Source organism: Acipenser ruthenus, chromosome 8 (genome assembly GCF_902713425.1).
Source record: "Acipenser ruthenus chromosome 8, fAciRut3.2 maternal haplotype, whole genome shotgun sequence".
NCBI classification, from domain to species: domain Eukaryota; kingdom Metazoa; phylum Chordata; class Actinopteri; order Acipenseriformes; family Acipenseridae; genus Acipenser; species Acipenser ruthenus.
The window spans coordinates 9,901,264-9,915,240 of record NC_081196.1 but is presented as its reverse complement, the minus strand read 5'-3'; the positions used below and the strand labels follow the sequence as shown (position 1 = coordinate 9,915,240).

General features: G+C 37.5%; 1 protein-coding gene across 3 annotated transcripts in view; it reads right to left on the bottom strand.

Annotated features, from left to right (window-relative positions):
• The window catches only part of LOC117405635 (limbic system-associated membrane protein), a 626,316-nt gene that overhangs the window by 98,033 nt on the left and 514,306 nt on the right, over positions 1–13,977 (bottom strand). For all 3 annotated transcript variants that reach the window (XM_059028421.1, XM_059028420.1, XM_059028422.1), the window contains one exon: positions 90–322. In XM_059028421.1, coding sequence (XP_058884404.1) covers positions 90–322 — 233 coding nt within the window. The remainder of the gene's footprint in view (positions 1–89; positions 323–13,977) is intronic.

Here is a 13,977-nt window from a genome sequence, read left to right as displayed (position 1 = left end):
AAGTATGATGTAAGTATGACTGCCTCCATTACATCCTGCTGGGGATAATAATATATATTTTAAAGTAGGTTGCGATCACTATGCCCTACCTTGAACAATGAGGTGCACCTGAGAGGTCTTGGGTTGCTGCTTGGTCTGAATGGAGCAGGTATATGCTCCCTCATCGTACACGTCCACTTTCTGGATCCGGAGGCTGTACTCCAGCTGTCCTTTCGTCACCAGGTCCACTCGGGGGTCCAGGGACCACTTGTCCTCTCCAGCAAAGATTATGTTGGAGCGGTTCAGCCAGGCAACTTTTGACACTTTGTCATCAACATAGCACCTGGGGAAAAAAGATAAAACGACCGTAAGATGTTGTTCCAACTCTAAATATTTAATAAGGGCATTTCATCATTTACATACAGCTGTGTGTTCCTTTATATTTCAATGCCAGCTGTAATTTTTCAATTCAGAACTCCCTGGCTAGATAACCAGGTCCCACAGGTGAAAGCCAAAGTCTAATGCAAAGGGATTTTTCAATGCGCCACCCAGATATATACACAGCTCATTTACAGTAACTCAGAAAAGTCTGGTTAACAAGCATCCACAATACATGAGTTTCAGGTCTTGTGAGTTATTCAGTCCTCACTCATGTAAATAACTACCGTACTTAATGAACATTTTGGAATGTCCTCTAAACAGCAACCATCTGACCAAACACAGCACTTTTTTAATATGTTTTGGTTCAGTTGTTACCTGTTTAAAAAGCTGTCAAAGTAAAACAAAAATGAGTGGCTTCTTACAAGAACTGTTTTTTTATCCTGTTGGGATCTGATTTAGATTGAACAAACAGATTTAGTTTTTGGTCTATTAGTCAAAGACTGATAACAGTACGTTGGTAACTTGAGTGTACGGCTCTTGAGAGAATCACTGGAGCTACTGATTATCCTGGCACTATGTTTGAGATTGTCAGTGTGGTTTTAACACTTGGTGAACACAGTCTCCGGCTTTAGATAAGTCTCCTTAAATTCTCTTCATTCATCTCCATGCTACAGTCACTACAAACTGAAACTGTCTTCAAAGCAACACTATCACTTCTTATCAAGACACCAGAAGTTTCAGATAACAATATAATGCAGGAAACCAGGAGTATTCAGCCAACAAGAATTCATTTCACCTGGATTTGGCTTTCCAACCATTCCAGCAGGTATGATCCGTCACACACCATTATTATCAAGTATTTATACCGTAAGTTTAAAAAGTGGCATAGTTTAATGGCACATTAGAATGGATATACTGTACAATATGGCAGTCTTAACAGATATTTAAAAATTCACTTGACAAAATGTTTGTCTTCCAGACGAAGACATGAATAGCCTTTGAATTATATTGTTATAACTGAGTAAATTACCAATGGTTCCTGATCTTATAGGTAACAGCATGGTAACTTCTTACACAAATAATGCCAATCTACAGTTTATTTAAGTCAAAACCTCTTTCTAATGCTATAGGTACAATAGTAGCATAGACTTTAAAGCCTTAATTTATGGCAAGATGGCTAACCTAAGGAATCATGCATTATTTCTATAAAGTCAGTGGTAATGAATGCTTGCAGCTGTACTTGACAAGTGACATAATATAAGCCCTACAACTCCTGTACACACCACTTCAATTCACTTAGATTTTCTGGTCTGGTGTTTTAATGTTCAGACTTTTCGTTTTTCATTTTCTCATTCCATTAGTTTCATTGATTTAACTATGCTACCAAATATATAATTTAAGACATGTTTTCTTAATTTAGTAGGGACATTTTCTAGACAGCCCTAAAAATGCAGACCTGTATTGAACAACATTTTAGTTATACAGAATGAACCCTTGAAGCCAATGTTTGCAAACAACTAAATTCCTGCACACTATGCCTATCAATTTACAAGTGCAATAAAACATTGTTGTAATCATACTCAGTCTGTGTAAAAATAGATTCATTTTCTAAACTTTTACCTGCATTTTTCCAAGCATTTATTTGACTATTTAATATCCATCAGTGGTTTCGCTTATGTGAAGTTGTTGGGTGAAAACACCCTAGAACCATACAGAAAATTGTTTTTAAACATATCACACGTTTGTCTGACTTGTCACAAATGTGTGGTGGCTCAATATTTGAGATCAGTGGAAGACATCATCAAAAAGGCTGCCACTGCCTGTCACTAAAGCCACATTGGCCAAGGATGCATTCAACGTTTTCAACTGAATTGCAGGAAGCAGATGTTTATAGGAAGAAGTTAGGAAATGCTACCCTGAACGTTCTAAACAGTTCTACATGCTGTGCATATCCTGACTAACAATACCAAAATTGCATTTGCTTCATGTTCATACACTTTTAATGTATTGCTGTGTTCCACTCTTCACTGTCTTCAAATCATACATGACATTTTTTATGGAATGTCCCAGTATTATTGGAAAGTGAACCACAGGCTTTTTATTTATCACCATGCATTTCATAGTGTTTAAAAAAATATATATAACATTAACACGGATGGGTTTGGTGCATGTTGTAATGACAAAAGAGAAGTATTATGTGACACATTTCTCCAGGCAGGTTGATAGCATGTTTTCTCACCAACCACAGCACAAGGCTCAAGGACTACAGCCCTCCTGGGATTGCTGCCTAACAGATTCACAATACCCTCAACAAGCATACAGCATACAGGGTATTCAAGAAAGACTTTAAGCCTTTCTAGACAGATTCAGCTTCAGCCAGTTATTGAACCTACAGAATCCCAGACGGTTTCCTTGGCACAGACCAAGTGCTACAGTATTACTGTAGTATATCAAGGGGAAATATACACAGTAAGTACACAGTATTGACAGTCGTAAGATTCAATATCCTTTTCAGGTAATCATTTAAACAGTATAACAAAAGTGCTTTCCTCTGCTCCACCTGCACAGAGCAGAGTGAAGCTGTTAAGTGAGAAATAGACTTGTTCTGCTCTACAGATACTGAAGCAGATCAAATACGCTTTAAATGCACATAAAAAATGACTATAACTACAAGATGACTGTAAAAACGGCCAGGCTAATGAAAAGTAGGGCAAGTGGGTTTTATAATGATAGCAGATACTCTTTCAGTTTAACCAATGTAGCCTAGAGCAGCCGGCTCTACCTCCTGCCCACCATGTAACACAAGAAAAATTGGAAGCTATTCCAGCAAATCCCTTCCCCATCAATTATTCCTGCTCTCCTTTATAATCATGGTCCCGTCTTTAACACAGCCCCTTATTTCCCTGTCTCCCTGCTCTGTACTTCTTTTTATTACTGTCATCTATTCCTCTTCCCGTGGGTGTGTGTGTGATGGATACGGGGCACAGTGTGTTGGGTTTTCGCCTAGGGACAGCCTGCTGTGGCAATTGAGCCTCAGCTAGAGTCTAATGAGACACCAGAAACACCAGACACACACCAGACCAGACTGCACACCCCAAATGGGTGTCACTCATCTCTGTGCTTGGGACTGTCATTTTATAAATATGCGTGGATCAGCATAAGGAACTAATGGCAGAGCTTCCTGGTTGAAAGAAGATGAAAGAGGAAGAGATGCTGGAAAACCACTAGGAATCAGGAAACAGCGACAGGTAATTCAAGTCTGTTCAGTTGAAAGCAATTTTCGCCAACCTTTTTGCACAGACTAATAGGGAGGTGCTGGTGCCATCACCAGCTTCTGTAACTAAACAAAGTGCAACACAGTACTAGCAGAACAAAGCACACTATTTATTTTTTTCTGTAGCTAGGGTATTTAAAAAAATATTTCACAAGCCATTAAACTAAATGTCAATCTGGTTTTGTCCAGGGAAACATAAGTTAATTATTAATGGTTGTTTACTTGTTTTATTAATTCAACTCTACTTAAGCAGAAGGCAGAACCACTTTCAAATCTTATTTTCAAGAATGCCCTGTCCCTAACTTCCCCTGTGTAAACAGATTTTAAAATATCATATTCACATTTAACAAAATAAGTGAATCAAAATTATAGTGGAGCTGTAAGCATATTGGAGTTACAAAGATTTGGTACTTAATACAACTATTGCAGCACTGCAATAGTTATAGCTGTATTGTATTTGTATTTAATTAATGCCTTAGGCAATTAACAGAAGCAATATAACTGCACTAACTGAGACCAAAAACATTTTTTGCTTAAGGCTGACAATGTGTTGAATTCAGATTTATGAAAAATAGTTCCACACGTCTATGTCACCACCATGTCCAGTTTGCTAGTTATAATGTGTTGGTTAATGAATTTCCTTCCAGTTCCCACAGAACTAGCACATTGTCAATCTTTTTTTTTTTCTTCATAAAATGGCCTAGATCTGAAATTAGGCATTTCAGAAAATCCCAAACCATATTATAAAATAATTTCACTGCTTCAACTTGTTGGTTGTTTTAAAATATTTTTTATGATGTTGAGGTTGTTTAGTATCTTTGGGGCAACATTTGCAGTTGGTTCAAAAAAGAGCCCTGTAAGTAAGTTTGATTAGAAAACTACTAAAGAAATACGGTGGTGGTCGTCATGGCAGTTATAGAGCCACAGGAAAACTTGTGAAAACCCTTTTAAAACCCTGAATTCAGTCGTGATGCTATTCATTTTGTAAGCACCATGCCCAGACCATGCACTTTGTCCTGACCTCAAGATTTGCTTATGTATTGATGCTACATTCTATTGATATCCTGGGTGTTCCAAAATGGTTTTGTCTTCATATGGGGAGTAAGCTACTGTTCATGATTAGTTCTCCCATTACATTACAGTTGGAAGCATTAAAAGGATCTCTTGGTGATACAGAGAATTGAGTTTAGCAACAGGATATGGAGCTTGCTTTCATCGTTTTAGTTGCTAGATGGTTCCAAGTTGATTCTGTTGTATTCCTCTCAGAAAATATTTCCATTGCCTTCAATAGGGACCATAATTTCATTAAGTTTATCTAACGTACAAAAAATGATACAATCATTTAAATCACTCTACATAGATGAGTTCTACAATATGGGATGCACACAAGCTGTTTAGTGATCTGGAACAGAATAGGCTCTTAAGAAATGGCTAATGCTTGGGTCAATTCATTTTCTTAATTTTTGTGCCTTTATATGCAATATATTTGCATGTACTTAAAAAGATATGCAGTATATAATGTCCATTCTCTACATATTGTGTATGTTGGACAAAGAAGGATCTACAGTGTCAATTGCTAGGAAGGCTCCTTCTCCTTGATTTTACATTAACATTGGCTTTTTTCTCTTCATAGTGTATTACATGCTCTGAAGAACTATTTCTGCAGAAATATAATGAAACATCATAACAGATCATACTACACCCAAGAGAGCCTTTTGATTGCATTATTTCAATGAAGAATCACTAAGGATTTATTTAAATACACTAAAATCTAGACGTGGTGGTTTAATGATTATTACCATCCTTTATATATTTAAACACCATTCACACAGTTGTCTCCTGTTTTATTATATATGCAACACTCTTCCAAATGATTATATATTGCACCCTGCATACATGTGCATGTAGTTATGCTCTAGTAACCCAAACAAAAACGTGCAGCCAAATGGATAGTGTCAATTTCCTAAACCTACAATTCTACACAAATTAAATAAAAAGTATTCTCTATAATTAGTATCATAAAAATACCTATATCAGGAATAACCATGACCATTGGCCATTACTGAATATACCAGTCAGTAGGATGGGGGACATCTCTGTATAAGGGAATTTTGTCACAAGTGTTCATACCAACCATTGCCATTTTTATTTAAGAGGAAAAAGGTTGATGAAGAGAACACCATTAAGTGACTCATATACTTGGCCTAATGTGATGCATTTAAACTGATTCTGCAGCTGAAGGGAATTCTAAGATGATCCGGGTATGATTTTTTAAAGTAGGTGACATTTTTTGACTGTATCAATATAAATTATCAATATATACTGTATACTAAGACTGGGTAGCCTACATTCACCATTTTAATACATAGCAGTTTGGTAGGCAAAAAAAAAAAAAAAAAATGACACAAACAATCAAACAAACAAAAAAGAATAAGCAGCATACTGAAATATAAATGTAATATTCTGTAATGAATAATCACTCAAATATGTAAGCACATCAGAGACGCAAGATGAACGATGGCAGGTTAAATAATCTAACTAGGGAATGAGCTCAGAGGCTGGGCAGTCTCACTTCACCCTTTCTCCCTTATAAATGACTTTTGACTTAAGCACTAATAAGAGCGTTTGACAAACTATAGTAAGTCTGAATCTGCAACAACTCTGCAGTTATGAGTGCCAGAATGCAAACCAGGTGTGTTTTTTTTGTTTGAGTAAAAACTTTGAAGCCAGGAATACACTGAGTGCATAAACAAGAATTTGTTTATAATGGGAGAACTAATCATGAACAGTAGCTTACTCCCCATGTGAAGACAAAACCATTTTGGAACAACCAGGATATCAATAGGAGATGTCAGCATCCCTATTTAACATACTGGATAGAGTGTACTTTCTGTGGATGTAAGGGTTGCTTCATTGGATGCTCATGGTAGCATACCCACAGTGTCACAAGCAACATCTGGATGCATAGCCTTTGTAAATCAGCCTGTAATCTATTGGTACAATATTCTAATTACATGCAAGAGAAAATCATTTAATTAAAAAAAAAAAAAATCTCGACCATTAATCATTTTGTAGAATACAAATGGCAGAAACAGACAAACCCATATTTCTCACTCTCTCACAGAAAAGAACAATGTTTTTACCAATTGCTATGGATGTGAAAAATCCATAACTCTTTGAAGGCCTTGTCGTAATCATGTAATTTTGCCACCTGATGGCAAGCTGTATCTAGGCATTGTATCAATAGAAACTGCACAAGCAATGTTTCACCACAGAGTGGCGATGTGTACTATTTAAAAACAAAAACATAAAAAAACACCAGCTGAAACATATTTTCAGTACAAATATTTCTACCCAGACTGCAACAAAGTGATACCTAGGGGATGATAAAATAATAAAAACTGTAAATTAATTGCAATGTTAAACTTGTCCATCTCTAATAAAGCAATCCACAAGATCCTGGCACTCACTTCTCTTTCTCTCCCACAGAGAGACATGAACTAAACCTAGACGAGATACGGGCTCAACACAATCCCTTACAAACAGTACAGTTAATGAGTTGATCATCCTCCCAGCCTGTGGTTACAGATTGAGGAGTCATGACATGTATGTCAATGCCAAGCTCAGCTTTATTGAAAACAAAAAAAAAAATCAATACATTGTTCTGTAGTTTAAACAGTCTTATCCCTATCACATCCTCCCAGTATCAATTACATGAATATTGGGATTTACAATACCAATAATACACAAAGGGACTATTCAATTGATCTTAACAGTGGCAGATCTTAATACCACCGCAATTCACAGTTGTTACTGAAATAAATACACTGAAGAACCTCATTTGCACATTTTTAACTGCAGGCATCCAATAAAGACAGTTTATGGCCTCGGTATGCCAGTACTACAGTAAAAATGGCAGCGCACCAGATGACACAAAGTGAAAGTTAATTGCCATTGATTGGGACTCAATTGGAAATGTGACGGAGCAGGTTATGAAAGGATATATTGGCTACTTGCTGAAATACTTCTTAAAGACATTAACGAGTACTAGTAATGAGTATTCTGCATACCCCATACTGAATACACTATGTTTTTGTTTTGTTTTTTTGGTGTAAGGATAGAAATGAGACTCACATTGCATAGCAGTTCCATACCAAGTTTTACTATATAATATATTCCTGAGCTTGACAACTAGACACTGGGGCATCCCACTAACAGTGAAACCTGGAGGCTCAGAATGCTCTGATATAGGTATCTGTATCCATCCTTGTGCCTTGTAAACAAAGGATACCCAATGATTTGAAGGCAGGCAAAAGTATTCTTTAGTAATTTGAATATTTCTTCCCATTTCAGTCAGGAAAGATGTGTATTTTGTTTATCCCCTTATGTGGTTCTTCTATATTATGTGGGCTACATACTGGTATATCCAAGCAAACACAGCTTGAAATATATTCAGGAGGAAAAAAAAAACAAAACACCACATTCATGTTCACCTGCAGTATCAAAAGTAATCCATATCAATTTGTTTATAAGGTATTGTTATTAAAACAAACCAAAAAAAAATGCTTTGAAGTAAGCTTCCCTGCCACCAGATTTCATATGTAATGTATGAACTGATGTCTGAAATATCTAAAAGGAAATATGGAGAACATGTTTTAATATTCCTTAACTCTAAAGAATATTCAACATGAAAAACACATCTTTTCCCCAAAACTATTTCTACAAAAGCAATCGGCCATTCAGTCTAAACACTGAATATTCACAGATTATTATGGAACTGGTAAGACAAATGCTTTTATTCTACTGCTTTCTGATACTTTCCCTTTTGTATCATGAGGATTACAACTCAAGGTTTAGTCCAATGGACAAAAACATTTGGTAAATAGTAAGTACTGCAGCCAAAAGCTTCAACTCCTGGCTGTAATTCATATTGTAATAATGTCTTTATTTTTATATAGCACCTTTCATTGTGGACCACCATCACAAAGCACTTTACAGAGGTAGGCTGTGAACTGTGCATTATGTGCAGAGTCACTTACAATAGGAAATTGATTTAACATCTCATCCGCAGGATGGAGCACAGGGAGGTTAAATGACTTGCTCAGGATCACACAGGAAGTCAGTCAGTGGCAGCAGTGGGATTTGAACCAGTGACCTTCTGGTTACAAGCCCTGGACTTTAACCACTGGACCACACTGCCTCCTTTGACCTTCAATCTTTAGGTTAAGTTCTCCAGTATGCATCACACCATAAGCAGTGGCGTTCCTTTACTGTACTTGTATCTGTTTTCCAAGAGGATGTCCAGTATTGATATTTTATTATCCTAGCTGTACTGCTGCAAGGTGACTTAGAGTCCTGGATGTCAAGCAATTTGAGAGCACCACAGGTAAACAATAATGTTTTCAGTAAATACATTTTCTCTTTTATTATTTTGACAGCCATAGGCCACCACAGGTTTTGACCCACAGGCATACTGTGCAATGCTGGCTGATCACCCAGCAGGCCCATATTACAGTGTACTGTTGAATGACAGATTCAATCTGCCATTCATAGACATGAAAAACATGTTATTTTCTCTGAACAAATACTTTACAGTGGACACAGGGCTTTTGACACTGCCGTACTTTAATAACCTGGGCCTGTTTCTAGTAAAGTGGTGCTCAGCTGCTTCCACAGCATCCTTACAATGGTAGTTGATAATTATTCCTCCTATGCTTCTCTTCCCTTCTATTGGCAAATGTACTAAAGAGTTCAGCCACCTTTTGCCTTGAGAACCGTTATTCAAAGCTCTCCTTTGCTTCTTTCAAATGTGAATTACGTGTTTTTCCGTTGAATGTTACTTTAAATATGAAAGGGGCTTTAGATATGGCTTAATCACACATTATAGCTTTACAGCACTATGTGTAACAACATTCTCTATCTAAGGTTAAATAAACACTGTCATGAGCCACTTCCACACACAAATGCCGCTACTGAGCCGTCTCAGACAGCACAGCATGAAATTGTGCAATCTATGCTGGTATAATACTGTCATAACCCTTTCACACAGCCAAAGGGATCATGTGAGTACATGGACACTGCTGTTAAACTTTGTTTGACACTGGGAATTCTCAAGGAGAATGAACTTGCATGTTTTTCAGCCAACCAGGCAGCATTCAGATTTGTTTTGGTTCAAACTTATTTTCACTTCGTTTATTGTTACTTAAGTTGTTAAGTCAGTGAATGCAAAACAAAATGCAGAGATGGAGGGGCGACACTAAAGCAATTCACAATAAACAAAAGTGGGCTGCTTTTCAAATCTACAAACTAGTTTCATTTAGTCACAACAGTCTCACATATGTCTCTGAAAATAATTTAGGAGACACACTGTATTGGCAAATGTCATGCAGCTCAAACAATGAAACATAGGCAGCTATTTCAAAAAGCAATCAACCATAAATATCCAAGAGAGACTAGGGTTTAGATTGACTAATAATGAGCATTTGCAGAGTTTTTTGTCCACCTTTCAGATTTGTAATTCTAATTTTAGAATATATTTAATTTGTAATTCTCATGCAAGCAATCAAACGTAAGAAATTTTGTTTATTAAGCTTGTTTTGTAAATACAATTTAAAAAGTGTGTGCTGGAATCTGTTACTGTACACGTCAACAAATAAAAGGCAAACGGACCCATCAAATGAATAGAGGGGCTGCAAAAAATCAGCTTGATTCATTTGATGTTACATTCCCTACAGAGCTACATGCATTACTGTATATTACATCAAAGATGATTTGTATGCTGGTGTATATATTTTCAATGTACTGGGGACTATACAGTATATGGCACTCAAATTGCATTAAAAGCTCATGCGTTAAAGGCAAGTTGCTTGTGATGTAAGTGTTAACAAACTATCCACAGAGGTCTTTCATTTTTAGCAATACTGGAGGACAGCTGGGATATGGCTGGCTTGTGAGTAAGTAATAGGTAAAATAGTTTATAGCTGTGAATAAATCCATACATCTGATGGTGTACAATTTACAATTGTTGTTTGTATTTCACATGCACATAGACCGACTGTATTCTTTCAAAATCACCAGTGATCTATATCATTGTTTAAAGCTGGTGTTTGATAACGTTTCACGGAAGTGATAATGGAGGCTGTGTGGTCCAGTGGTTAAAGAAAAGGTTCTGTAACCAGGAGGTCCCCGGTTCAAATCCCACCTCAGCCACTGACTCACTGTGTGACCCTGAGCAAGTCACTTCACCTCCTTGTGCTCTGTCTTTTAGGTGAGACGTAGTTGTAAGTAACTCTGCAGCTGATGCATAGTTCACACACCCTAGTCTCTGTAAGTCGCCTTGGATAAAGGCATCTGCTAAATAAACAAATAATAATAATAATAAAGAAACATACGTGACAGATCCATACAATGTAGCAAAACAGCAAGTATTACAAATGTAATTCAAGCTTTAGTATGATACATTCTATAACTTCATATGTATAAATAGCTTGAGAATAAAGCCCTATATGTGCACTGAAAAAAAAGATCTGCAGCATAGTTTCACTTTAACATAATGAGCAAAAAACATAAAAAGAATATCATTTTTCAAATAATGGTGCACATAAACAGCAGTGTGCTTGGTAAAGCTACATTTCAGTCACTCAGAGGCATGCTGTTATATCTTGCAGTGAGAGAATAGAAAGTACTTTTGATTTAACACAGTGTAATAAATCACCCAAACACATCCCCTTACGTGGCCCTTTCTACTGTTTAATGAACTCGAAAGCCCCTCACAGCGATTTCTAATTACTGTCCCTATGCATACTTTCAGTAGTACAGTACTTCATTTTTATTAGTATTTCAGAAACATGCCACTGGAAACAGCTGAATATTAAAACTAAAGTAACACTTTAGTAAAGACACATGCAAAGCTAATTGCATGGTGTTAGTTATGAGATGAAGACCGTGCCACTGTGTTATGGTGTTTTTAGTGCTTATGGGCACTATTTTCAACTCTGCTACAATGTTAAGGTGTGATTTACTGTACATAATCATTATATGTTCGGACAAATTGGTAGCCAGTTGTGCTTACTTAGAAAAAAAGAACTGGACAGTGAAAATTGCTTGAAAATGGAGCGCATGTTATTGTGAAATTGTCCTGCACGTCTCCTCAAAGACCAATTTAACTCAAAACTCATCGGCACTGGAGCTGAACAAAAAAAAAAAAAGATGTGATCAGTTACAGAACTTTATTAAAACTTCACTCTGAGATTGAAGCACTCATCTGCATGTTTAACAGCAGTGATGTTATTCTGTGGCATAAAGGCGCTCCCAAATAATGATCCTTCCTATTTTGCCAATTTTTTCACTGTAATGAATGCAGAGCGCCTTCCAACTATTTTGTTAATTGCTTGATATATATACACTGAGTGTACAAAACATTAGGAACACCTTTCTAATATTGAGTTACACCCCTTTTTGCCCTCAGAACAGCCTCAATTCGTCGGGGCATGGACTCTACAAGGTGTCGAAAGCGTTCCACAGGGATGCTGGCCCATGTTGACTCCAATGCTTCCCACAGTTGTGTCAAGTTGGCTGGTAGTGGATCTCTACTCCGAATAGCTCGTTCCATCTCATCCCACAGATGCTCAATTGGATTGAGATCTGGTGACTGGGCAGGCCACTGCAGTAAGCTGAATTCACTATCATGTTCGTGGAACCATTCCTGGACAATCCTAGCCTTGTGGCATGGGGCATTATCCTGCTGAAAAAATCCATTAGCAGATGGATACACTGCTGCCATGAAGGGATGCACCTGATTGGCAATGATGTTCAGATATCCTGTGGCATTCAAACGTTGCTCCACTTTTATCAAGGGGCCCAATGTGTGCCATGAAAACACACCCCACACCATCACACCACCACCACCAGCCTGCAATGTTGACACGCGGTATGATGGATGCATGTACTCATGTGGTTTTCTCTATACCCTAGTCCTCCCATCAGCGTGAAACAGCAGGAACCGGGATTCATCAGACCAGCCAATGTTTTTCCAATCCTCCAATTTCCAGTGTTTTCGTTCCTTAGCCCACTGCAACCACAGTTTCTTGTGTTTTGCTGAAAGAAGTGGAACTCTGTTAGGTCGTCGGCTGCCATACCCTATTCCTGTCAAGGTACGACGAGTTGTGCATTCTTTTATGGGTCTTTCGGCACCAATGTTGTATTGGACTGTCAGTTGACTAACTGTAGCCCATCTGTTGCTCTGCACAATTCGTGTCAGCCTCCTTTGGCCTTTTTCATCAATGAGCCGTTTTTGACCACTGGCCTGCCGTTGGCTGGATGTCCTTTGGGTGGTGGACCATCCTTGATACACACAGGAAACTGCTGAGCGTGAAAAAACCAGCAGCGTTGCAGTTCTTGACACACTCAAACCGGCGTGCCTGGCACCTACTACCATACCCCGTTCAAAGGCACTTAAATCTTTTGTCTTGCCCATTTATCCTCTGAATGGCACACATACACAATCCATATCTAAATTGTGTCAAGGCTTAAAAATCCTTCTTTAACCTGTCTCCCCTTCATCTACACTGATTGAAGTGGATTTAACATCATAGGTTACATCAATAAGGGATCATAGCTTTCATCTGGATTCACCTTGTCAGTCTATTTCATGGAAAAAGCAGGTCTTCCTAATGTTTTGTACACTCAGTGTATATATATATATATATATATATATATATATATATATATATATATATATATATATATACAGATGTTCTCCTTATATGTTGTCTGATCAGTCTCCTTCTTGCTTGGTCATCCAGTTTGGAGGGTCTTGGTGGTGCCATACACCTTCCACTTCTTAATAGACCGTGCTCCAAGGGATATTCAAGGCCTTTGATATTTTTACACCCATCCCCTGATCTGTGCCTTTCAACAACTTTGTCCTGGAGTTCTTTTGAAAGCGCCTTGGTGCTCATGGTTGAGTCTTTGCTTTGAAATGCACTACCCAGCACAGGGAACCTACAGGAACTGCTGAATTTATCCTGAAATCATGTGAATCACTACAATTTAACACAAGTGGCCACTTAACTTGATGTGTGATTTTGAAGGCGATTGGTTACACCTGAGCTAATTTAGGATTGCTATTACAAGGAGGGTGGGCACTTGTCCAACCAAGCTATTTCAGTTTTTATTTTTAATTAATTTTCTACAAATTTCCAGAATATTTTTTTCACTTGGAAGTTATGGGGTAGGATGTGTAGATAAATGAAAAAAATATTTTAATGCATTTTAATTCCAGGCTATAAGGCAACAAAAGGTGAACATTTTGAAAGGGGGTGTAGACTTTCTATAGGCACTGT